This window comes from Phyllostomus hastatus, unplaced genomic scaffold (genome assembly GCF_019186645.2).
Source record: "Phyllostomus hastatus isolate PE091 unplaced genomic scaffold, TTU_PhHast_1.1 phas_contig_58, whole genome shotgun sequence".
Lineage (NCBI taxonomy): Eukaryota > Metazoa > Chordata > Mammalia > Chiroptera > Phyllostomidae > Phyllostomus > Phyllostomus hastatus.
In genome coordinates, this window is record NW_025333916.1 from 42,202,948 (window position 1) to 42,226,254 (window position 23,307).

Consider the following 23,307-nt stretch of genomic DNA (forward strand, 5'->3'; position numbering starts at 1 on the left):
GTGAGATTTTCCCATCCTGCCCTGGGCTCCGATGAGGCAGAAACGTGACTGAGGGTGTCCTTTCTTTCAGGCCCTGGAGGACCGTCCCAGCTCACTCCTAGTCGACCAGGGAGACAGCAGCAGCCCCTCCTTCAACCCTTCAGACAATTCCCTTCTCTCCTCCTCCTCGCCGATTGATGAGATGGAAGAGAGGAAGTCCAGCTCCCTAAAGAGACGGCAGTAAGACACAAATGTTTTTGTTGTCATTGTTCGGGTGGCTTTCCTCCCATCATTGTGACCTTCAGACCTGTCTTACGTCTGGGACTCACGTCTAACTGGGCACAGTGAGGAGACCCAGGGTCTCTGAGCCACTGTGTGTGTTTGAAAAGCGCTCAGGCCTCAGAAGGGCTCAGTAAGCCAGCACTGCAGTTTTTATGGTTTTGTTTGTATATTATACTTTATTCATTAAGTACAAATAGTTTCGGGCAAGAATACCTTCTGTCACTTCTGCTGAGAAACTCCTATACTTTCTGTCATGTACATGGTTGTGAAGGAAAAAGAAGGCAACATAAAATTAAATACAGTCCCAGAAACTGTAATATTTTTTCAACTGCACGTTAGTGGTGGTGTTTCTCAGCTCCAGTAAAGCATCTTACAGTAAAAGAAAAAAAAGGAGTCCTGGTAAATATGAGGTTTAAACTTGCCTCTGGAGAGAGGGAACCGGGGAGACTGCACGAGGGCAGAGGCAGGGCCGTTCTGCACACGGCGTCCTCCCCGGCACCTGGAGTGACCCAGGGTGCACAGGAGGTGTTCGGTCAGCACTGGCTGGTTGAATGAATGAGTGAACAAAGGAAGGAATGACTTCAGGCCAGAGGAGGTGCTCTACTGATCAAGTAATTGCCTTCTGTTATCTGAGGGGCCTTAAGCAGTGTCTAAACCTTCCAAGTTAAATTTTTTCCAAACACACACTTCTGAGTTAAATTTTTTCTCATATGTCCAATGAAGCTTACCAAACAGAACACCACAAAATGAAAACCAGAGCCTGCTCCCTGTCACGTCATGCCAGGTCACCGCGGTATGTCTGAGCTGCTCTCGGGTGTTCGTGTGTGTGACCCAAGTCCGGTGGTGGGAGTTCACCCTGACAGGGAACTGTATTGCGACCCCCGCAGCTGTCAGGGTCACCCACATGAGCCTGTCAGCATTCAGGACACTCAGAATTGGGCACTCAGGTGTGCAGGCTCGATCCGTTCCTGTTCAGTCCTGGGGGAGTCTTCACCTGACAGAAGCAGAAGTGTGAAAGAATTCGTGTAGAAATCAAAGAGTTTGGATTGTAAACACTTTTTCTCTCTCCAGCTACGTTTTGCAAGAATTAGTGGAGACAGAGCGTGACTATGTGCGGGACCTCGGCTACGTGGTTGAGGTATGTTTTCAGAGATGCCATGACCTTTATCAGCCCCCAGGGTCTACAAAGGGATGTCGTGTTACAGTTTAGCACCCACACCTTCCCGAAAGCTTTGAAAAACATTTTTGACAAAAAAGAAAGTGTTTTTGAAAAATAAAGTTTAGCCAATTAATCTTAATAGTCTGTATTCACTTTTAAAGGCCTCTTTTTGCCTAACATACCTGATATAATAATTTTTTAATAATTAAGTTTTAAAATTATGGTATCCAACCATTGTCTCCCTCATATGGGAGCCTTTAATTTCTTTACCTCAGTGGGTGTCACCACAGAAACGAGAACGTCACTGGTCACCAGAGTCAGGGTGTCCGGCTGTGGTTCACTCCCATCCCGCACCTTCCCCGGTTCAGGGGATGTCGGTGGACGCACCAGATCGCTGCTCAGTGTTTCCTCAGAACAACTGATGGTCTCACCCTTTTCACTGCCCAGAAGTTGCTGTGTCCTGAGTAGCCACCAGAAAACCACTGCCTGTCACACCGGATGGAGGGCCATCCCCAGGCTTTCCCTGCCCTTAGGTTCAGGGCGTCGTCGTCCTCTTACACTCGGCCCCTCAGAAGCTGTTGTTACAGTGTAAAGTCTCACCACTGCTCTCTCAGCTTTGCAGACATGTACTGGACAATGATTTTTGGGTCTCCATTCAATTAAAAGTCATGGCTAATAAGTTCATGGTGTAACTGGAAAGACTTACCATACACACTTGCTTTGTCCACAGTCATTGTTAACAGTGAGATAAGTCAGTTGAATATGTAAGTGGTTCTGGTACAGGCTGAATTTCTTTGGCATTAAAGGGAAGTTTTCATCTCATTTCAGCAATGTATTCAATCAGTCATTGTTAAAAAATCCTGATTTAACAAATTATTTAATTTAAAAGGAGAAATGTCAGTTTATATAAGAAATGCTGAAAACAGAAAAAATGTTTCTGGCCAAAAATGTGATATTTATAAACTGATAAGATTTGTTTTATGATAAGATGTGTAAACCATTTACATTCATTAAACTTCTTCAGCTCCTTAGAAGAATTTTGACTGTGCATGCCCAACAGGTCAGGGAGCGGAAATCACGGCCGTGGCTGGAACAGTAGTTGCAGTCTATGTGAACCCACCCTCAGCCTTCAGGGGTGTGAGCTGCGTGGGTCCCTTATACCTGGACTTTTCTCAGTAAACACTGTCGATGTATTCGCTCTTTTTCTTGATTCTTCTCATAACATTTCTTTTCTCTAGCTTACTTTAACAATGCAGTGTATAATACATATAAATAGAAAGTATGTGTTAACCAAGTTACTGTTATTGGGGAGGCTTCTGGTCACGGCAGGCTATTAAGTTTTTAAGGAATCAAGTTATACCTGGATTTTTTGAGGTGGGGGTTGGCACCCCTGAACCCCTGTGTTACTCGGTGATCAAATCTATTTCAAGTGCCAGTTAAGGGCACTTTTCATATAGGATTTTTGTTTGTTTTTAAATAAAGAGTTGTTTCCAAGACACGGTGCATGTCTGTTTTATCCTCTATGACTTTTACTAAAACCATTATTCAAACGTGTTCAATGAAAGAAATGTGTTTTTAAATAATTCTAGGGCTACATGGCACTTATGAAAGAAGATGGCGTTCCCGATGACATGAAAGGAAAAGACAAGATCGTGTTTGGCAACATCCACCAGATTTATGACTGGCACCGAGAGTACGTAAAACCCACCTCATGCCCGAGGGTGTGCACACAGCGTCACCTGCCAGACGGGCAGCGTGTCCACAAGTGGGGACGGGTATTCATTGGTTCATTTCGTCTTATTTATTAACCATGTAGCTGGTGGAGGTAGCCAGTGCAGAGGAAACATTTGTGGGCCGAGGAGTTGTGGCAGCATCTCATGGCCCGCGGAGGAATCTTATCTCCTTCACGCTGGTCTGTCCAGGGCATTTGTGTGGGGGCGCCGGGCCTGACTGCCGGGTTCTCAGCCTGGGCCGGACCTGGGATTTTCATAAACTGAATTGTTCCATGTGAAGCACTTAGAACACCACCCGCGTTGAGTGAGCCTTGATAAATGGTTCTAAAGAATTGCAGCCACCTCTTGAATAAATAAATCCAGGTTGTTCCTAGAGAGTTTGGAAGATGCTCATTTTTCCAGCCGATTTTTAATGGAAAAAGTAGACATGGCTTGCCCGTGAAAATCAAACTGACCCCATTACATTGCCACGCCTGTTCTAACGAGAAGGAGATCCTTGTGGGGGCTGATTCCACAGCAGCTGCCACAGCCTGCCAGGGCTGGCCACTGCATATCTGTCCCCTCAGGTCACCTCGCTCCTGGTTTTAAAAATCTTTAATCATTTGGGGATTGCTCTGTGCCAGCTGCTGCTATTATTGTGGAGCATTGCAACTGTGCTGTTCTGGTCCCCGTTGCATGGACAGGCCTCCTGCTTTCCTGCCTCTACGTGCATGGCTGCCCGAAGCATAGAACACACTGTCCTCAGCCTCTGAACCCAAGTCAAGTGCACACTTCCCTGGAGCCCTGACCACTCCCATCAGACGTGCTCTCTCCTCCTTGCAGATAAGCACATGTACAAGTGCTTTTAAAGGTGTAACATACTCCACAGATATAAGGAGGGATCACCATGATGTGTATCTAGCGGTGTTTTATTATTTCAATACTTATCTGTCCTAATAGAACATGAAACTCTTGAACCCAGGCACAGGGTCTTAATTTTTATATTTCCTATAATACCTAACTTAGCCAGACTCAGATAAAAATGACCAACCAGCTTTAGAAACAGCACTCTAATTTACGACTCTGTAGACTTACCAAGAGTCTACAGTAAATTTAAAAAGGGATACTTGGTACTATCAGCTAGACTTCTACTCCCAAGGCTGGCTTTTAAGCTGTGACAGAGAAGAGGAAAATAACACAGTGGTCCTGGCTAATCCGACAGAGAAATTGGCACCCGGAGATTGTGTCTGTCATGACATCTGCAGAACTAGGAGTATTTTTAACCCAAAAACTAGACCATTCAACACAGCATTAATTGGTATACAGGTTTGCAGGTTAATAAAACACCGAGCATAAATATCAAGACATGTAGATGACAGTAGGTAGGCATCCCTCTGGCAAACAGCTACAGCCCAGGAGATGAGGAGCAATGGCCCACAGCTGTTGTGTTTCTGTCTGTGATCATACCTGATCTTGATCTGCATGGGAGCTCATGTTTATGACCTAGAAGCTGATTTTGATGATGTTTGAGAAAACTTCATAAAACTGTCAAAGATTTTACATGTATTTTCCATGTTATTCAATATGAGCCTCTTAAAAATGTAATAGAAGAATATGAATCTTACAGGTACAAGGATCAAGTGTTTTGAAATAAACATTGCTTTGAAACATTTATTTTTTTCTCAGTATTCAGCCAGGATATTATTGCATGTGTCATTTTTTAAAAAGTGAGACAAAAATGCTAATTGCCCAAAGGAAGGGAAAGTTGCCAGCCAGCGAAAGGATGCTGTCGATCTGCTTTGTCTTTTTAAACTGTCGCCTTTTGCTCTCTTGTCCTAACTCTGTGTCTATACTCGACACTTCTCGGCAGCTCATGCCCAAACAGACTGCTCTGGAATTATGAACCGCAATCTAAAATTAGAAGGCCAAATTGGAAATGGTTCTAATACTTCTCTCGTTTCAGCTTTTTTTTAGGAGAGTTGGAGAAGTGCCTTGAAGATCCAGAAAAGCTAGGATCCCTTTTTGTGAAGCATGTAAGTATAATACTGCTATTTAGATTCTGTTCTGATATTGTCATGTTTAGTCATTGGTTTGTCAGACTACAGGGGAATTCACAGTTTACAAAAGTGCCTGTGTTAAGAATAAAGTCAAACTACATCGTGTCAGAGAATTGAAAGCAAAGTCCTCACTAGCTCTTTTACATATGAATGATCAGCCTTCGTGGTCACCTGGCCACAGCTGACTCTTAAACTCACAACGGTACAGAGAAGGCAGAAGGGGACCAGAGCCAGACCAGAAGCACAAACGTATTTGGGGGTGTCTGTGGGCAAACAGGTGTGTGGGGGAGATGGTGGCATACCTAGACATGGTAGCCAAATGTGTGTGTACCTGTAAAATAACTCTACTGACATTAAAGGGTTGTTTTTTGTTTTATTTTGTTTTTTTTTAGTGAAAAATGATTCTATCTTCAAAACATTCATGACAATAGTTGTATTTTTGCAAATCTCTTTAATGTCTAGCTCAGCAAATTTCAGCCGATGTGGCAGAAGAATTACCTCTTTCCCCTTAGATTGTCAAATAAAAAATGACAACAGCCAACACAAGTAGCCACTGGGTGTGAATTCCCCCGTCTTGAACCATACATATGTAGGTCATGTAATAGAGTTGCATCTTATTGGTCACATTGCATAATAAGGTTGCATCTGATTGCTTAATTCTTGATACTAGAAATCCTTATATACAAGTATAGGTATCTGATTTTTAAAAAAGTTACTTTGGAACAAAAAGGGTAGATAATTACTATTACTGTTTTTTGTAAATCAATCAAAATAATACCTACTTTTTTCATATTGGCAAAAATATATATTTTGGTGTGCTGCAGAATTTTAGTAATTAGTTTATGTGCGCTATGAGATGAAAAAGGTTGAAAAACGCTGGTCTAGCTTACTAGAAGACAGATGGATTTTCCTATCTGCTTATGTGTTCATTCTGTTGTGCTATTTTTTAGTTAAAATAAGTCTGTTCTCCCACAGATATATGGTTGGAAAGGGCTGACCCTTTTTATAGCTTTTTCAGATCAATATAGAGAGATTTCTTAGATATTGCCCCGAACCTGGACAGGTGAAGAGAAGCAGGCTTATGAACACAGAGAACAGCAGACTGAGGGTTGCCAGAAAGGAGGGGGGTTGGGGGACTGGGTGATGACTTCTTAAAGGTTAGTTGCAGCTTAGAACCTGAAAACCAATAAGTGACCTTTCTCACCTGCTGTAACACCAGAAGCCACTGAACTGTATTGCAAGTCCCAGCTCTGCCACCCGTGTGCTAGCATGTGGCATCATGCATCGATCGTTCAGAAAACACTGCCACACCGACTTAGACAAGTCTCCCAGATGCTGGACATCTCACTACACAGTATCAGAAATGAGACTCGTTAATAGTACCACCCATCTCTTCAGAAAAGTCTCTCTTTTTTTTTAAGCATTGTCAAGTTCACGGTGGCAGAGTCATTATTACCAGACAGTGCTATTTGCCTTGAAACAGTAAGCTCATTTTGTTCCTGTTCACGAAGGTGTCCACCAGGTACCCGAGCGAACATAACTGTAGTTGGTGTCCAGCATTCTTTCAAGTGGAAACGGTGGCTCAGCCCCCAGCCCTCACACAAGTGCTCTCCCTGGACACAGCGAGCGTGTGCTCCACCCCTGGTGCGGGACCTCCATTGTGTTGCGAGAATGTTCAAAAGATGCACGCTGCATGATTGAGTTTCATAAAATGTATTTGCATTACTTCACGAGGACATTCCGAGGTGAAACTGGCGGTTGTTTTCACTGCACTTGTGTGGTGGAGACGGACATTTGCTGAGATGCCCGTGGTTTCGCCCACCATTGGATTTGCACCTCGGTGCGCAGGGTAGCACAGTGCAAAGGGCCACTGACGTGTTAGTGTTGCTTGGAAGACAGTTTTGAACGGGCCCCCTGAAAGACCTCGGGGACCCCGGGGGCGTGCACACCACACTAGGAGGTTCCCCAGGTTAGGGATGGCTCACTGTCTGCTTTTTCCTGCCTTCATGTGTGAGACCAAGGAGCTTTTTCTTCCCTATTTAAAACAGCCAGACTTCCCAGGACGATTGGGAGGGGTGAAGGAGCGGGAGTAGTCCTTCCTTTAGTACTAAGAACCCCGTCCTTCCACTGCTCCTGGTGTTTGCCCCGTGGAGTGAGGGGCTTGATCGGCCGCAGCCAGGGGGCCTTGAGAAGGGGGCCGGCCTGCATCAGGAATGTGCCCCACCGAGTTGGATCTGTGCCATTTCCTTTCAAGAAAATCGCCTCTCTGGACGTGCTAAAATGTGTGTGTGCTCTTGTAGTCTAGTGACCTTCTAATTGTCTTAACCCATCTGTTTGCCTTTTTCATTCCTAGGAGAGAAGGTTGCACATGTACATAGTTTATTGTCAAAATAAACCAAAGTCTGAGCACATTGTCTCAGAATACATCGATACCTTTTTTGAGGTAAGATCTAAGACAGAAACAAAACATTTCTGAATCTTTTGTTATCGTTGCTTTTCAAAACTTTAAATATTAATTGTTGCCCAGGAGTATTCAGGAAGTTAGCCTCAATTATAAGAAAGTCGAACCCATGTTTCTTTCCTGTAAATGAGAGAAGTGGGTATCAATTCAATCTGGGATCATATCCCTCAGCATTCAGAAAATTGGGATCATTGCGAAAATAGGTTTTTTTTAAAACATCAGCATTAAACTTGATGCTCGGCACAAATTCAGAATAATTCATGATCTACTAAATTTTTAGCCCAAAACAAATATGTGGATGGATAAAGAAGGCAGTTGAAAGCAGGTCTTTAAACAAGTATTAAAGATTATTTTGAAAAATAGCTTGAAAGGCTGAAGTGTAAACTTCGGACCCTCTGAGAAAAAGTGCCCACTAACTGGGGTCCGAGCAGCGTGGCCCCTGCTCAGCACTTTCCCTCGGGGGGAGGGGGGGGGGCAGCATTTCTGGCCAGCCTGAGGGCTCACAAGTTGCTCTTTAAAAGACAACACTGACCTTTCTTTCTCCTTGAAAATCACAGGACTTAAAGCAGCGCCTGGGCCATAGGTTGCAACTCACAGATTTGTTAATCAAGCCAGTGCAGAGAATTATGAAATACCAGCTGTTACTGAAGGTACGGACTCACGGGTGCAGGTTCTGGTGTCGGGAGTGTGTCCGGTGAGGGGAGACGTGGTGGGGGGGCGGGGGGGAGGGATGGGCAGGTGAGGGGAGTCTTTTTTGTACAAAACCATAAAGCAGTCTTGTTACTTCTGATTTTAAATGTTTCAGAATAGTTTTTTTTTTAATTTAATAAGACACCCCACACTGTTTTCTCAGTTTTTCATTTACATCAAGTTCGAAATCAAAGTGTCAGTTACAATGAACCTCTTCCCCACCACGGACCTTTGAAAGCCAATGGCTCTTCTTTAGCTCTGTTGACCTTACACATTCCCTGGCCCTCTTGGAGCCTTAGATAGAATGAAATTTTTCCTCATTGCCCGTTCATCTCTGTTGGCTCAGCACAGCTAAAGGCGTAGGGGCTGTTTTCCATGAGGAACGTGACCGTTTAAGTGCACTGAGACTTTTCTTGCATATGAAGTGGATATAAAGAGAGAGACCAAGAGCTTGTTTAGGATGGAAACAGCAGCCGTCACCTGCTTCGACGGTTTTGCTCCAACTGTGCTTTGCTGCAGCTGGAAACCCACCTTTCTCTTGTGTTACTGGGAGGGGGAAAATGAAAAATCAGAACTAAAGCTCTTCAGCCAGTGCCCAGCGTGTCAGGAGTGATCAAAAGTGAGCTGCTGCCATGACGTCACCTGCTCACGTCCTCTCCATTTCCCTTGCAGGACTTCCTCAAGTATTCCAAAAAAGCCAGCCTGGATACGTCGGAACTAGAGGTGCGTGCACCCTGCTGGCCCGGCCCGGTCTTCCCCAGGCTGTTTCCGCATGTCTCTGAAGCCACCTGCTGTCCCCGAGGGGTCTGTCCCTGGGAGGGGTCATTGCCATGGGTGGCGGTGGTCTCCCCAGCACCAGGTTGTCCCTCTGCAGGCTGGAGGGTGGGAGGGGCGGGAGCTGCACTCGGAGGTGTGGCTGCGGGCTGACCGCTGACTGCTCTGTCCCCGCCCCCAGAGAGCCGTGGAAGTCATGTGCATCGTGCCGAAGCGCTGCAACGACATGATGAACGTGGGGCGGCTGCAGGGATTCGATGTAATGCGCTCTTCTTCTCTAACCTGCCCCTCGGGCTTCCACCGCCGTCCCCTGAGCCGGATTGTTTATCTGTGTGGGCAGGAAACTGATCCTTTTGTGCTCGGCTTTCTATCTTCTCTCACTTTACTTCAAACAGATATTTTCTTTCAACCCCTTTTTGGTGCATTTGATTTGCTTTTGGGGGGACCTTACTCTGCTCTGTCTCCTGGGTTCTCTGCTGCCGTAAGAGCAGAGTTGCCTTGCTGGCAGGTGGCGGAAGTGGAGGGCTCCGTCCACCCGTCACCCCGGGAGTTTGACCTCAGGGTCCCTGTGTTCATCGCTAGTCTAACCAGCGTTTCTGTGAGTTGCCGGATGACTCCTGTCACATATTTATTACCTGTTAGTGTCCTCAGGATATTTCAGGACCAGCAACCTTTTAAAATTTGTTGAATAAGGACAGGGAAGAAGTTGTTACTTTTCTTGTCTACTGCTTTGCTAGAGATTTGGGCTTAAAGTTCTTTTGCTGTGGTTCTCAAGAAAGCACACACAAAGCCCCCACAGGGCTTCCGAAAACACAGGCTCTTGCCCCTGCGTCCTGCCAGAGGATGGCCGTGCCTCGGGCGCAGAGGCCGAGCCTGCAGAACCCTATTCCCAGTGACCTGGGCACTCCAGGTCCACTTTCAGTCTGTGCTTGCCACGGAGGCCAGTGGTTTACACAGAAGTTGGATAGAATTTTAATTAGATATCAGTTCTCTTTAGAGCTAAGGACTGGTGAAAATAAATAAAATTTTAAGCTCTATAAATTAATAGAAGAAATAGGTATGGTTTTGTGGGAGGATATCTAAAGAAAACAGAACTTTGTGTATCTTAACTTAGAATGCAATGTTTTCTTCTCTTCCTCCTTTGCCCCCCGTTCCCTTGTTTTAGGGTAAAATTGTTGCCCAGGGCAAGCTGCTCTTACAGGATACGTTCTTGGTCACAGACCAAGACGCAGGGCTCCTGCCTCGCTGCAGAGAGAGGCGGGTCTTCCTCTTCGAGCAGATCGTCATTTTCAGTGAGCCACTGGATAAAAAGAAGGGCTTCTCCATGCCAGGATTCCTGTTCAAGAACAGTATCAAGGTGATGTGTGTTGGCGTGTTTCCTCATGCGCTAGTGTGTGTGCCCATCACACTGATGGACTGTCTCCTCTTTAACGACAATGTGTCCCGATGCTTTTTTCAGTAAATATTCAGCATTTCAGAACCTTTAAATTCACCCATCTATTGCCTGTACTCTTCACATCCTGAAGTGTGCTGGTTTCAGCATTGACATAGGCTAAACGTTACTTTGCTCCTGAGCAATAGGAATGAATGCACTTTATTTTTTTATTTGAAAATACATGTAACATAAAATGCACTGCCTTGCTCATTTTAAAATACACAGCGCAGTGGCATTAAGTGCACTCACACTGTGGCGCGGCCATCGCCGCCCTCCCGGTCCAGGACTCTGCATCTCGCAAACGGAAGCTCCGTGCTCCTGAGGCACTAAGTCCCCTGTCCACCTTCACCGCCCTGGGCAGCTACCGTCCTTTCTGTCTCTGCGGACTTGACTGCTCTGGGGACCTGCTCTAAGTGGGATCACGGCAGTGTCTGTCTTTTTGTGGCTGGCTTTTTTCACTTAGCCTGATGTGCTTGAGGTTCATCCACAAGGTAATGTGTCAAAGTGCCCTTCCTTTGGAATAATTAAAAAAGTTTTTTTTGTTTGTTGATTTTAGAGAAAAAGAAAGGGAGAGAGAAAGAGAGCATCACTTTGTTGCTCCACTTATTTATGCATTTATTATTTGTTGTTTCTCGTATGTGCCCTGACCGGGGATCAAACCCACAACCTTGGCGTATCAGGACACTAACCGCCTGAGCTGGCCAGCCAGGACTGCCCTTCCTTTCTCAGACTGAATAAGTTCCATTGTATGGATAGGCCATTTTCGTTCATCAACACTCACCTCCCACCTTTTGGCCATTGAGACTCATGCTTTAATATTTTTCAGGTGAGTTGCCTTTGCCTCGAGGAAAACGTGGAAAACGATCCCTGTAAATTTGCCCTGACGTCGAGGACGGGTGACGTGGTGGAGACCTTCGTTTTGCATTCGTCCAGTCCAAGTGTCCGGCAAACATGGATCCATGAAATCAACCAGATTTTAGAAAACCAGCGCAATTTTCTAAACGGTAATCTGTGCCCCGCTGCTGGGCGTGTGTTGTCTGTCCCCAACGTGCGCGTTGCTGTTCTTCTGCCCTCTCCCACCACACGCGAACCGTGACGACGGGACTGACTCAGCCCTTCCGTGTGGCAGGCACGGTTCTCAGCGCTGGCCGTCTACTGCGTCATTCCCTCCGCACAGCGCCTCTGTGTGACAGGCACTCTTGTTGTTCCCATTTTATAGACGAGGAAACCAAGGCATGGAGTAAGTGGATTAGTAATTTGCCCCAAGTCCCACAGATTGTCGGTGGCACAGTCAGGATTCTAAGCAGACCGCCTGGCTCTCAGACACGGGCCCCGCGCTGCTGCCCTGTTTCACCCTGTCCCGCACGGTCTCTCGTGCCCTGTGTGCACCAGAGCCCCGTCCGGGGACGGCCGTGCGTGAGGAAAGGCTCAGCAGCAGGGGAATGGGGACGTCCTCCAGTGCCACTGTGAAGTCTGTGTTCCATGGCATCACGCATCTACACGTCCCGACGCCATTAGAAAACAAGACATGTTCTGCATGCACTCCCCAGCTCCATGACATGAGCGGTTACAGGGGAGCAATGGGCCTTCCATTGCAGATAATTATTATGGCTTTATATGTGTGACCTGAAACTGCTTGCTTCTTTTTGTCGCTCTGACTTCGACTCTGCTTTCTTCAGTGATTCAGTGATCACTGAAGACCTTCAAGAATTCCGTCAGAAGTTAAAATACTTACTTAATGGCTTTTCTTTGTTCTTTTCTCCATGTTCATGGTCAGTGTCTGTGCCCCAGTCCAATAGGGCGTTGTAATTGCTTTTGCCACAAAACCGTCTTTCCACCTTGCATGACACTCAGGAGCCTCCGTGAGAAATGAGCTGCCTGGATGTTAGCTCCAAGGTCCTGTCCAGATCGTAGACGGACCTTATTTTACGTTTGCTATTGGAATTAGATGCGCGGGGTCAAGGGACAGCGGCCCCTATGCACGCAGAAAAACGTTTCACTGTGTGGCAGTGAGCAAATGCAGCGAGGCCTCTTTTAATGTGTTGTTCTTACGTGTTGTATTAAATGCCAATCTGTAGCATGTAACTTTTGGGAAATCTCTACACTTTTACCTTCTTCTTTAAAGTAAAATGAACTGCCTCCAAATCACCAGCATGAGTCAGCTAGGCTGCTCTAGTTCCCTGGACCCTCAGTCTAGGTAGGATAATAGCAGTACTGGAGGACTGGACAAGGTCAGGAGTGGAGCTGTAGCTGGGGGCGGGTTGCCACACTTCTGCTCCCCCGCCTCCATTCCTGTGAGAGGCCATGGCAGGTGCAGAGTTTGTGAAATGTCATTTGGCTCCAGGGCACTATTTCACACGTGCCTGATTGCCCCAGGCAGAAAGGAGCTGTGTCTGATTGTTGCCTTTCTCAAAGGTGTTTGCACCTTAAGTGTTTGTGTTAGTGTTTCCATGTATCTCACTTGGCATGTTTCCTGAGGTTCCCTGCAGACGGTTGTGTAACAGATTAAATCACTATAGCTGAGACAGCTTCATGACCCAGAAGGGAGTGCGTGGAGTGCTTTTCCACCCCTTGTCTCTCGTGTCCAGTCTGAAAAACAGAGGTGGTCCAGACCCCTGCCTCCTCCCTGGTGACCAAGGGATTCCTCAGCTCCTAGCCAGCTTCTCTTTGCAGCAGCTGGAGTAAACTTCCCCCACACAGGAGCCAGCTGGTGCCGGTGGAGTCCCCGTGGAGACTCCTGGCAGCATGGGGCCTCCCTTTGACATTGGCGGTTTGCCCAGGACCTCCAGCCAGTTCGACTCCTTTCCACTTGGCAGGGATGCTAAGGCTCTGCTTGCCGCCGCTCTGAGGCCATGAACGTCTCCCTCACCCTTGTCTTCATTTACTCTGTCCTTCCGTACCCTTGGCGTTCTCCGGCTGCCTGCCCACTCACACATGCCCACTGCCCTCCATCAAGTTCATTTAATTCGTCCTTGGACTGGACAGTGGCCTTGAAGACCTTTTCCTTTACTGCTGGCTGGCGTCAGTCTGCTGCAGCCAGGTGGGTGGCTGTTGGGAGGTTTGAAGGTGACTATGATGGTAATTACCCTAGGGCGACTGGGGGAGTTCACATCCAGCACTCCCTTTGGATCACACCAAGTTCCTTTTGCTTTGCCTGAGACAACAGTTTCCTCAGCGCCCTGATTCTCTTCTGTGTATTGCCTGTTTTACAGCCTTGACATCACCAATCGAGTATCAGAGGAACCACAGTGGGGGCAGCGCAGGCGGGGGCAGCGGAGGTGCGACCCCCGGTGGCGGCAGCAGTGGTAGCAACCACAGCAGTGGCCCCAGCAGCTGCAGTGGCCTCCCCAGCTCCAGCAGAAGCAGACCCTCCCGGATCCCCCAGCCTGTCCGACACCACTCCCCTGTGCTGGTCTCCTCTGCAGCCTCAAGCCAGGCAGAGGCAGACAAGATGTCAGGTATGTCCACTCCCGGCCCTTCACTGCCTCCTCCCAGCAGCAGCCTCACTCTGGAGGCTGGCCCCGGCCAGCCCAGCAGGCATCCCCCTGGCAGCCACTCTGAAGGTCCTGAGAGAGAAGCGGAGCAGATACCCAAGATGAAGGTGATTGACAGCCCCAGGAAGTCCACTGGGAACGCTGCAGGTGCCAGCCAGGATGGAAATGCCAAGGAAGATGGCCGCTCACGGAGCGGCCTGGGCTCCCTGCCCCTGGGAAAGCCCAGGCCTGGGGCTATCTCGCCACTGAACTCTCCTCTCTCCACCACGTTCCCTTCTCCACTGGGCAAGGAGCCCTTTGCCCCCAGCAGCCCCCTGCAGAAGGGGGGCTCCTTCTGGAGCTCCATCCCCGCCTCCCCTGCCAGCCGGCCGGGCTCCTTCACCTTCCCGGGAGACAGTGACTCCCTCCAGCGGCAGGCGCACCGCCACGCAGCCCCCAGCAAGGACACGGACCGCATGAGCACGTGCTCCTCGGCCAGCGAGCAGTCCGTGCAGTCTGCCCAGAGCAATGGGGTAAGAACGCCCGGCAGCCTCCGCCCGTCTGCCCCACCGCCTCTGTCCCGCCAGCTCCTCTAAACCTCCCGCCGCTGCCGCTCTCTTCGTACTAACTCCTGGCTCTCCGCGCCGCACCGCAGTAACCAGCTCCTCCGGGCCTCCGTCGGCGCACTGACCACGTAAACCACGTGTAGCTCTGTGTGTGTGCGTCCGCTGTCTGCAGGCCTGGACGTGCCACGGCCCAGCCGACACAGGAGCGCCTCCTAACCCCTCCTGCTCCGGGGACAGCGCTGCTCTCATCTCTACTAACTCGCTCCTTGCTTTGTGTCTCCTAATATGGGGAAGCCGGTCATTAACCTTTTGAATGCAGCATCTGTAAGTCTTTTCCGTGTCCGACCAGCAGACTCTCTTGGAACTTTCTTTTTGGCCCTGCCTTCCTCACTCACTTTTTTTAGAGGGGTCAGTGTCCCTGCTGCCTCCCTCCTGTTTAGTTTGAAACCTACATTTGATAAGCTTGTTGCTCGTCCCTTGGTCGTGCTCTTTTATGCCTTAAATTATCCTTGCAGCATTTTTGACTCATCTGCTGAAAAAAAAATTCCTCAAGAAAACTTCCAACAGCTACTCAAAGCAAACTAAACTGACAATATGGGGGGGCAGGAATCTCTCCAGTGAAAATATTTGCTCCCCCTACAGTTTCACTCGCGAAGAGAGAGACTGCTTTAAGGGCTTCTGGAGATGGGGCTCCTGCCAGCAGCTGGGAGCAGAGGCCCAGGAAACTAGAGTGGGAGCGTGTCTGCATTCTGTCCAGCAGGGGGCGCAGTGCGGACTGCATCCTCACCCTCATTCTGACACCTGTGTTGTGATGATCTCAAGCAGAAGGGTTGCGGTGGTGGGCTTTCCTCCCATTCTGTGGCCTCCTCACTCTCCTGCCCAACTGTTGTCCTCCATAGTAGATGGTCTGACCCATAACACCTTCCTGAAGGCATGCGTGAGAGGATACAACTGTTCTAATGAGTGTATGTGTGATCACTTTATAAAATTTTAAATACATTTCCCTAAAAGGGTCTGTGTCTCTCTTTATATATATAAAAAAATGTCTTTTGCATGTCTTTCTCTCTCTGGACTTCTATTAATTCCTTGTTCGGGTTGACATGGCCTTATCCTTTACTCCTATTGTTTCTTGTATGTTGTTAAACTCTGCATTTAATTGAGGAAGAAATTAGGAGGTGGGTCTTGGCACATTTATTTACCCTGAGTCTTATTCTCAAAAGCAGACAGTTGAGCAGGCGCCCCCTGCAGTGGCCATCGCCAGTGACCACAGGGTGGCTGCCTTGCCGTGTCCTGCAGAGTAGTTTGGCCCCTTCGTTCGGCCCGCAGTGCTGGTATGCAGGTGAGCGTCAGCACTGGATTCCAGCCAGAGGAGAAGATGCAGAGGGCCCAGTGGCCAGGCCCATCTCCCAGATGTGAGCTCATCCTAACCTGGACACTCTCCCCAAGCCCCCGAGGAGTGCTCAGAGTCGGTGTTTCAGGGTGAACACCCAGCTACTCCAGCCCAGGAGCCCGTGCCGGACTCTGGGCGCCTGGGAGCGCACACAGCATGACGGCCACCCCCTGGCTCTCTCCCGGAATGTCCACTGAGACAGGCACGGTCACACGTGGTGCATAGTCCGGCAGTTTTAGGTTGCGAAATTTACCTCTTATTTCTGTTTCTCGGTTTTTCTTATGTGGCAGGTAACAAGGAAATTACCCGAGTTTTTGACGGGTCAGAATGATTTACAGGAATGCCCTAGATGCCCGAGAAGACCACTAGAGGCCTCAGATGGGGGTTTGGCCTCTGGACTCTTTAAGTATTTCAGTCAAAAGGAACTGTTGCACTGCCCTGTTCCCACCCACTTGGGCCACCTTATCCCCTGGCTGGTCAGTCGGCAGCGGCCTCCTTCCTCCTGACCACTTCCGTGGAACTGTCTGCGGTCACAGTCAGCAGCTGTGCCTAGCCCACGTCCCAGGTTCTCCTTCCTCCTTTCTATGGGCACCTTCTGGAGAGTTACAGAGAACAGGAGTGGATGTGGGTCAACCCAAATGGTGACTGTGCCGGTCCCCAAACATGAGCGCATAACCCCCTGCACACGCCCACCTGGGCAGCACTGAAAGGGCAGCCCTGCCTTTCCCTCCGAGGCCAGGTGGCCCATGCAGATTCCTAACCTCCCATCCTATAGGGGTGAGGACCCTGGGGTGGTTGTGAGCATTAAATGACACAGATTTTGGATGTCCTTATTACTTAGTCTGGTACATAGGAAGAATTTCTAAAATAGCTATTATGATTGTGGAAAATACTCAGATTATGAGACATAATCTGTTATGCTACATTACCAAAAGCAGCTGTGCCAGAAGTTGTCTTCTGTTTATGTTTTTCAGCAAATTTGATCTTGTAATCTCAAAGCTATTGGGTGTCGCTGGATAAGCCAGACTACTAAAATACACACTGTAAGGATAAGACTATAAATGAGTGTGCAGGTGCCAAAGCCCCACAGGACAGTGTGGGTTTCCACAAGGGGCAGGAACGCACAAGTGTCCCCAGTGAGACAGGAGGGACAGCTCGCACCCTCTCCCCCCCACCCCCACCCCCCGCAGTGGTGTGTTGAAGTTCAGCACCACTGCCATCCAGGTTCAAAGCCCGTCCTGTGGGTTCGCAGTGCACCAGCTTGTTGGCAGTGGTTCACCTCAGCCCCAGCGCATCCTCACACCAGTGCAGTAACCTGGGGCGGACAGACACGTGGCAGTATTGTCTGACAGTCACATCTACACCTGTTCCAGGTGTCCGAGAGCCCAGCACAGGCTGGCGTCATCAGAGTCCTGGGGATCCGGGAATGTCTGGACAGCACCCTGGGTGGAAGCCTCTGAGAGCAAATGGGAGCAGGGCACCCGCTGCCATTCCCTGCACCCTGGCTGTTGATAGAGGGGATTGGGCAAGATGCAGCTTAGGGTTGGGCAGTGGTCTCAGTTTTCTCCCCCTCTCCCGCCTCCTCCTCCTCCAAAACAAATAGATCACTTGGTAAATGATACCTTGGGACAAATACTGCCATTTGTGTTTTTCTACTCTCTAGCCAGTAGCACTCAGCTGTGGGCCTGGGGAGATGGCCTTAGAAATGATCTTTGTTTCACGTTTGCAATCTTGCCTTGTTGACTGTGTTACTGAACATGTATCGAGTGCCTATTACATGTCGGTCGCTGTGCTGGGCTCTGAAGACCCTGTAGTGTCCCAGAGAGATCGGGCACCACTGGGGCTGCAGGTTAAGTGTGGCGTGGGCTTTCACTTGAAAGAGTCTGTCCCTGACGCTCCAGTCTCGGGGCCAGTAGTGTTCAAAGGTCCTCTGTGATGATGTGTTCACACAGCCACAGTGCCTTTGGGACGCTTGCATCGCAAGCTCACAAGAAGGCCACCCACCAAGAGACACGAGGAGGAGGCAGAGCAGCTATCCCTGAGAGCAGAGTCGAGCTTGATTTACTTTTTAGGTATCACACATTGTTCGTTTAGAAGGGATAAGGAGGAGGAGATGATTACACCAGCAGCTTGGCAGGGTCCTGGCATATGCGTCCGCAATGAACATTTTATCATCTAGCAGATTTGGGGGCTCCTCCATGGTCTGATCTGTCCGTGCACTGAAGGGCTGCTGTTCACAGCTCTTTAATTCAGTAGCAGTTTCAGTGAGCATGGCAGTTGCAGTGGCATTGCTGTGACATAGGAGGAACCCAACGTGGCATGAACACAAGACCCAAGCCGTTCCTTCCACGGTGCAAGGAGGTGGGGCTAAAGTAATGGGGCTGAAATAAAAGCTTCCAAAGTCAAGTGTCATCATTGTACTGTTTTTTTTTTTAAGATTGTTCCTAAACTGCTTAAACTCTGGTTTTCGATTATTGAAAAAGCACAAAGTAGCAGAGAGTGTGGCGTCCTCCGTGTCCATCCAGTGAGCCCTGCTTTGAGTCGCCGTGCCATGACGCGCACCGATGAGTGAGTCCCGTCCCCAGCCTCGTTTCAGGTCCCTCTGCCTCTTTTCTCTCCATCTCCCCGCCTGCAGAGTGAAAGTAGCAGCAGTAGCAACATCTCCACCATGTTGGTGACACACGATTACACGGCAGTGAAGGAGGATGAGATCAACGTCTATCAAGGAGAGGTCGTTCAGATTCTGGCCAGCAATCAGCAGAACATGTTTCTGGTGTTCCGAGCCGCCACTGACCAGTGCCCCGCAGCTGAGGGCTGGATTCCAGGCTTCGTCCTGGGGCACACCAGCACAGTCATCATGGAGAACCCCGACGGGACCCTCAAGTGAGTGCCCGGTGGGGCAGGCGTGAGGAGGGCCCCGGGAAGCCGAAAGGCAGTGAGGGAAAGCGGGGCTCTTCTCTGTGAGTTCAGGTTCCTCTCCAAGCACAGGGTGGAACCCCAGAGTGAAGATGGCTTTCCATCGCTCCGACTTGCCCTACAGGCTCTTTTAATGGCTGCACTTGTGAACTACACAGCTGTTCCAAGCTATTAGAAAGACAGTGGCGGTATTTTAGTTCCTGGATATCCAGGCGGTAGGGGCATTTCTACAGGACTTTCCAAGGACCCCTAACTTACTATTGATGTGCATCAGTGAGGATACTCATTCTGGCCCTAGCTGGTGAATTGAGTGCCGGCCTGCGAACCAAAGGGTCTCCAGTTCGATTCCCAATCAGGGCACGTGCCTGGATTTTTGTGGGCCAAGTCCCCAGTTGGGGGTGTGCAAGAGGCAGCCACACATTGGTTTCTCTCCCTCTCTTTCTCCCTCCCTTCCCTTCTCTCTAAAAATAAATAAATAAATAAAATCTTTTTTTTTTTTAAAAAAGGTGTTCATTCTGTAAGCTACAGGTAAAGATATAAGGTAACTTATATGTACTGGAAGGTTAGTTTAGTTAAGAAACGTGAAAACAGGTGTGTTGCATTAAATGTTACTTTAAAGAACACTAAAGTTGGGTGCTGGATTGAAAAACTTCCCTTCACTGAATCTCTCTGGCTGTGGTCAAGGCTAGCCACATGGCTTCTGGGAAGCATTGTGGGACTCAATGGTTTCAGAAGTTCCGAAGGCTTCAGGAGCCCAGACCCGAAGGCACCAGTGGTGGTCGTGGTCCTCTCCAAGCTTGGCTCTGCCCTTGGCCGAGTTTGCAGCCCAGGCTGTGCCTCTGGGTTCAGCTGTGGACCCTCACCCGCACCCCACAAGTGGGGCTGGGCTGGAGTTCAGGCTACAGAGAGCCTAGCGCCAACACCAATCTCTTGTCCTGTTTCTCCTTGGTCACATCTCCTTGGCGCACAGAAACGTTTTATTCTAGTACATTGTTTGAAAATTCTAATTTTATGCTTTGTTTTCTCCAATAATGTTCTTGGGCTCTTTATTAGGCTTCTCCAGAGAGATAGAATATTGTGTGTGTGTGTGTGTAGAGAGAGACAAAGAGGTTCATTATAAGGAACTGGCTCTTGCAGTTAGAGAGGTGGGCCAGCAGGCTAGAGACCCAGAGGAGCCCATGGTGCGGATAAAATCTGAAGGCAATCTGCTAGAAAATCTTTCCCCTTCCCCTTGTTCAAGGAGGCTTTTTGGTTTAGTTGGGCCTTCAACTGATTGGGTACGGCCCACCATTGCATCAAGGGTAACTGGCTTTACCATTTAAAATGTTAATCTCACCCAGCCCTCGCTAGTGTGGCCCAGTGGATTGAGCACCAGCCTATGAACCAAAGGGTCACCAGTTTGATTCCCCGTCAGGGCATATGCCTGGGTTGCGGGCCAGGTCCCCGGTTGGGAGTGTGACAACCAATCGATGATTCTCTCACACACTGATGTTTCTCTTCCTCTCTTTCTCCATCCCTTCCCTCCTCTCTGAAAATAAATAAATTAAATCTTTAAAAATATTAAATGTTAATCTCATCCAGAAATATGTTTGACCAATGTATGTTTGACTCACCCAGAATACTGTTTGACCAAATTGCTGAGCACCCAATGGCCCAGTCAAGTTGATACCTAAAGTCAACCATTACAGGCATCTTTGTATTTTATTCTCCAAATTTGATTTAAGAGAGTGTCGGTTTCATCTCCTGGTCGTTGAGACACACGGGAAAGTGTTCTCAGCAGAGATCACTGTTAGGAAGTTTTCTCCTCCACCCTATGTCTGCGTGAGTTGCCTAGTCCTCTTTCTCCAAAGCTTTCCGGAATCATTTGCTGAACACTGGAAAGGCAGGATATTAACAATGCATTAACTTCCCCCTAGGAAGTCAACATCTTGGCACACAGCACTCCGTTTAAGGAAAAAATCTGAGAAAAAAGATAAAGACGGCAAACGGGAAGGCAAGTTAGAGAACGGTTATCGGAAATCGAGGGAAGGCCTCAGCAACAAGGTATCTGTGAAGGTGGGTTCAGGTGTCTCTGGGACGCAGTGGCGGGAGGGGCCAGCGCTGACGCAGGAGCATCGTGGAGGGTGGTGCGCCCCAGGCCAGGGGCCCGTCCTGCTTGGCACCAGCAGATCCTGCCTGGCTTTGCAGAGGGCTCTCGGGGGCAGTGTTGGCTGGCGTCGGCACACGTGTGTATTCTGAGGAACCGGGAATACATGCAGCAGACACCTCACCGGGTGCACACCTGGCTTTTACTAAAAAAATGCTGTCGGGTCCCCAGAAGAAGCCGAGACTGGATCCCGGGGAGCAGACAGTGCAGAGCAGCTGCGGCTCGGACTTCCTTCAGTGGCCTCCTCAGACCCCGGGGGCAGTGATTAGATGCCGGCCGACACGTTCCTTGGCGCAAACTCCCTGGCTCCAGTAGATTTACTCTTTATAATCAGATTGCTTTCAACCTGTGGGGGTTTGCCTGGAGAAGAAGAAAGTATTCCCCAATGGGAATCCAGGGACCCTGGGTCAGGACACGGGCCGTCCTGCAGAAGGAAAGGTCCAGGCCTGGCTGGACTCAGCTCGAAGGAGGAGAAAAATGAACGTCTCCGAGTTTCAGCAGCGCTTTTGTGTTTTAAATTCACCCCAGTTCTTGTGGCAAGAAGCTTCAAGTGTGTTTAAAGGAGTGAAAATGTGGTTGATTGTGAATGAAACCGAGGCAAACCAAGTCGTATTTATGCTTATCATTCAGTGATCATTGTAGCCTTGGAATGAAAGTGGTGTATCTCAAATAGCCCTGTTTTTGGCTAATACTGGTGTGTTCTTTCCCTTTCAGCTTCTCAATCCCAACTACATTTATGACGGTGAGTGCCGTTCTCTCTTCCTTCTGGTCGCACAGGTTGTAGGTCCGGGGGTGCGTCTCAGAACACTCAAGTGTGACTTGGGGGAACGGGTCTCCTGGGGCTCGGGGCTCAGGCAGGAACTGAGGTCCTGCTCATGTGTCCAGGAGGCACTGGCAGGTGTGATGGAGAGCCCAGAGATCCCATGACACTGACCCCCTTCTCGTGCAGTTCCCCCAGAATTCGTCATTCCCTTGAGCGAAGTCACGTGTGAGACAGGGGAGACCGTTGTTCTTAGATGTCGAGTTTGTGGACGCCCGAAGGCCTCGATCACCTGGAAAGGCCCTGAACACAACACCTTGAACAACGATGGCCACTACAGCATCTCCTACAGGTGAGCGGGGCTCGCTTGTGGGCCGGTTTCGCAGGCTGGTTTCGCTGTGGCCGGCGTCACGTCACTGAGGCCCAGGGTCGCCTTTCTCACTGGGATGCTTCCCATGAGGGAACAAACACTGGGTTACCTGGGTGTGCGGCTAAAATTAAAACTCCACTTGAAATCCCTCCTCGGTCCTTGAGCCCCTACTTTTCTGTGACCTGACGGAGAGAGGTTGGGGGCAGCCTGTCTGACACGCGTGTTCTCGCCTGCGCATCAGTGACTTAGGAGAGGCCGCTCTGAAGATCGTCGGCGTGACCACAGAGGACGACGGCATCTACACGTGCATCGCGGTGAATGACATGGGCTCAGCCTCGTGTTCGGCCAGTCTGAGGGTTCTAGGTAAGCTGCGCTCCTGAGCTGGAGTCTCAAGTCCAGAGCCCCCCCACCCACAGCACGGCCAGAAAAATACGGCAGTGTGTCACTGCGGGCCTCCCCAGCAAGAGCTGCCAGTAGCAGGCCGCAGTCTTTGGGTCATCGGGCGGTGGTTGACCTCGGACCTCGGCCACTGGGCACTTGAGCTTCTGGGTTGGAACGAGGTGTGTTCTGTGCTCTGAGTCATCAAAACACATTCCTGCACCCAGTTTCTCTTCAATCTAGTCATTCAGTTGTCGCTTTAGCTCTAAGGGAATCTGATCTCAGTCGGTCTCGTGAAGTATGAGTGAGAAGGAAGGGAGGGAAGGGGGGAGTGTGCTTGAGGCTTGTGCGGGCTCTGTGCCTGTCTTGGACCCTAACAAAGACCCGTCTGGTGGGTGTGTCCCCCTGTCCCTTCCATGAGCTCAAGGCAGCCTCAACGGGGTCCAAGTCTCTGGTGTGAACCCCTGCTCTCGCCATTGCCTGGCAAGGCCTTGTTCTCTCTGCCCACTGAACTGTGCGCTGTTGAAGGCAGAGGCCACGTTGTAAGCCTTTCAGATTTCCCAGTGGTTTCACTGGACACATGGAGATGCTCGGTAGCAACCCGTGTTTCTTGACCTCCAACCACCATCTCATTCATGGCCAGCTGTGCAGTAGGCGCTGTTGCGATTTCTTCCTGATCCTATAGCTGTGCCAGGTATTAGAAGCTGCTTCCAAGAACAAGAATAAAAATCCATACTGAAAGGCGAATTGAGTATGGAG

At 49.3% G+C, this 23,307-nt stretch overlaps 1 protein-coding gene across 9 annotated transcripts in view; it reads left to right on the top strand.

Annotated features, from left to right (window-relative positions):
* TRIO (trio Rho guanine nucleotide exchange factor) overlaps positions 1-23,307 on the top strand; it is a 325,844-nt gene that overhangs the window by 295,291 nt on the left and 7,246 nt on the right. For 6 of the 9 annotated variants that reach the window (XM_045848128.1, XM_045848130.1, XM_045848132.1 and 3 more), the window contains 16 exons: positions 71-219; positions 1,333-1,399; positions 3,010-3,113; positions 5,096-5,165; positions 7,543-7,632; positions 8,208-8,300; positions 9,013-9,063; positions 9,296-9,373; positions 10,280-10,471; positions 11,376-11,553; positions 13,762-14,555; positions 18,614-18,861; positions 20,811-20,949; positions 21,755-21,782; positions 21,990-22,152; positions 22,412-22,533. In XM_045848128.1, coding sequence (XP_045704084.1) covers positions 71-219; positions 1,333-1,399; positions 3,010-3,113; positions 5,096-5,165; positions 7,543-7,632; positions 8,208-8,300; positions 9,013-9,063; positions 9,296-9,373; positions 10,280-10,471; positions 11,376-11,553; positions 13,762-14,555; positions 18,614-18,861; positions 20,811-20,949; positions 21,755-21,782; positions 21,990-22,152; positions 22,412-22,533 — 2,566 coding nt within the window. Of the gene's footprint in view, positions 1-70; positions 220-1,332; positions 1,400-3,009; positions 3,114-5,095; positions 5,166-7,542; positions 7,633-8,207; positions 8,301-9,012; positions 9,064-9,295; positions 9,374-10,279; positions 10,472-11,375; positions 11,554-13,761; positions 14,556-15,230; positions 15,527-18,613; positions 18,862-20,810; positions 20,950-21,754; positions 21,783-21,989; positions 22,153-22,411; positions 22,534-23,307 lie in introns of those variants that run through there. The other 3 variants (XM_045848129.1, XM_045848136.1, XM_045848135.1) reach the window with 3 other exon arrangements.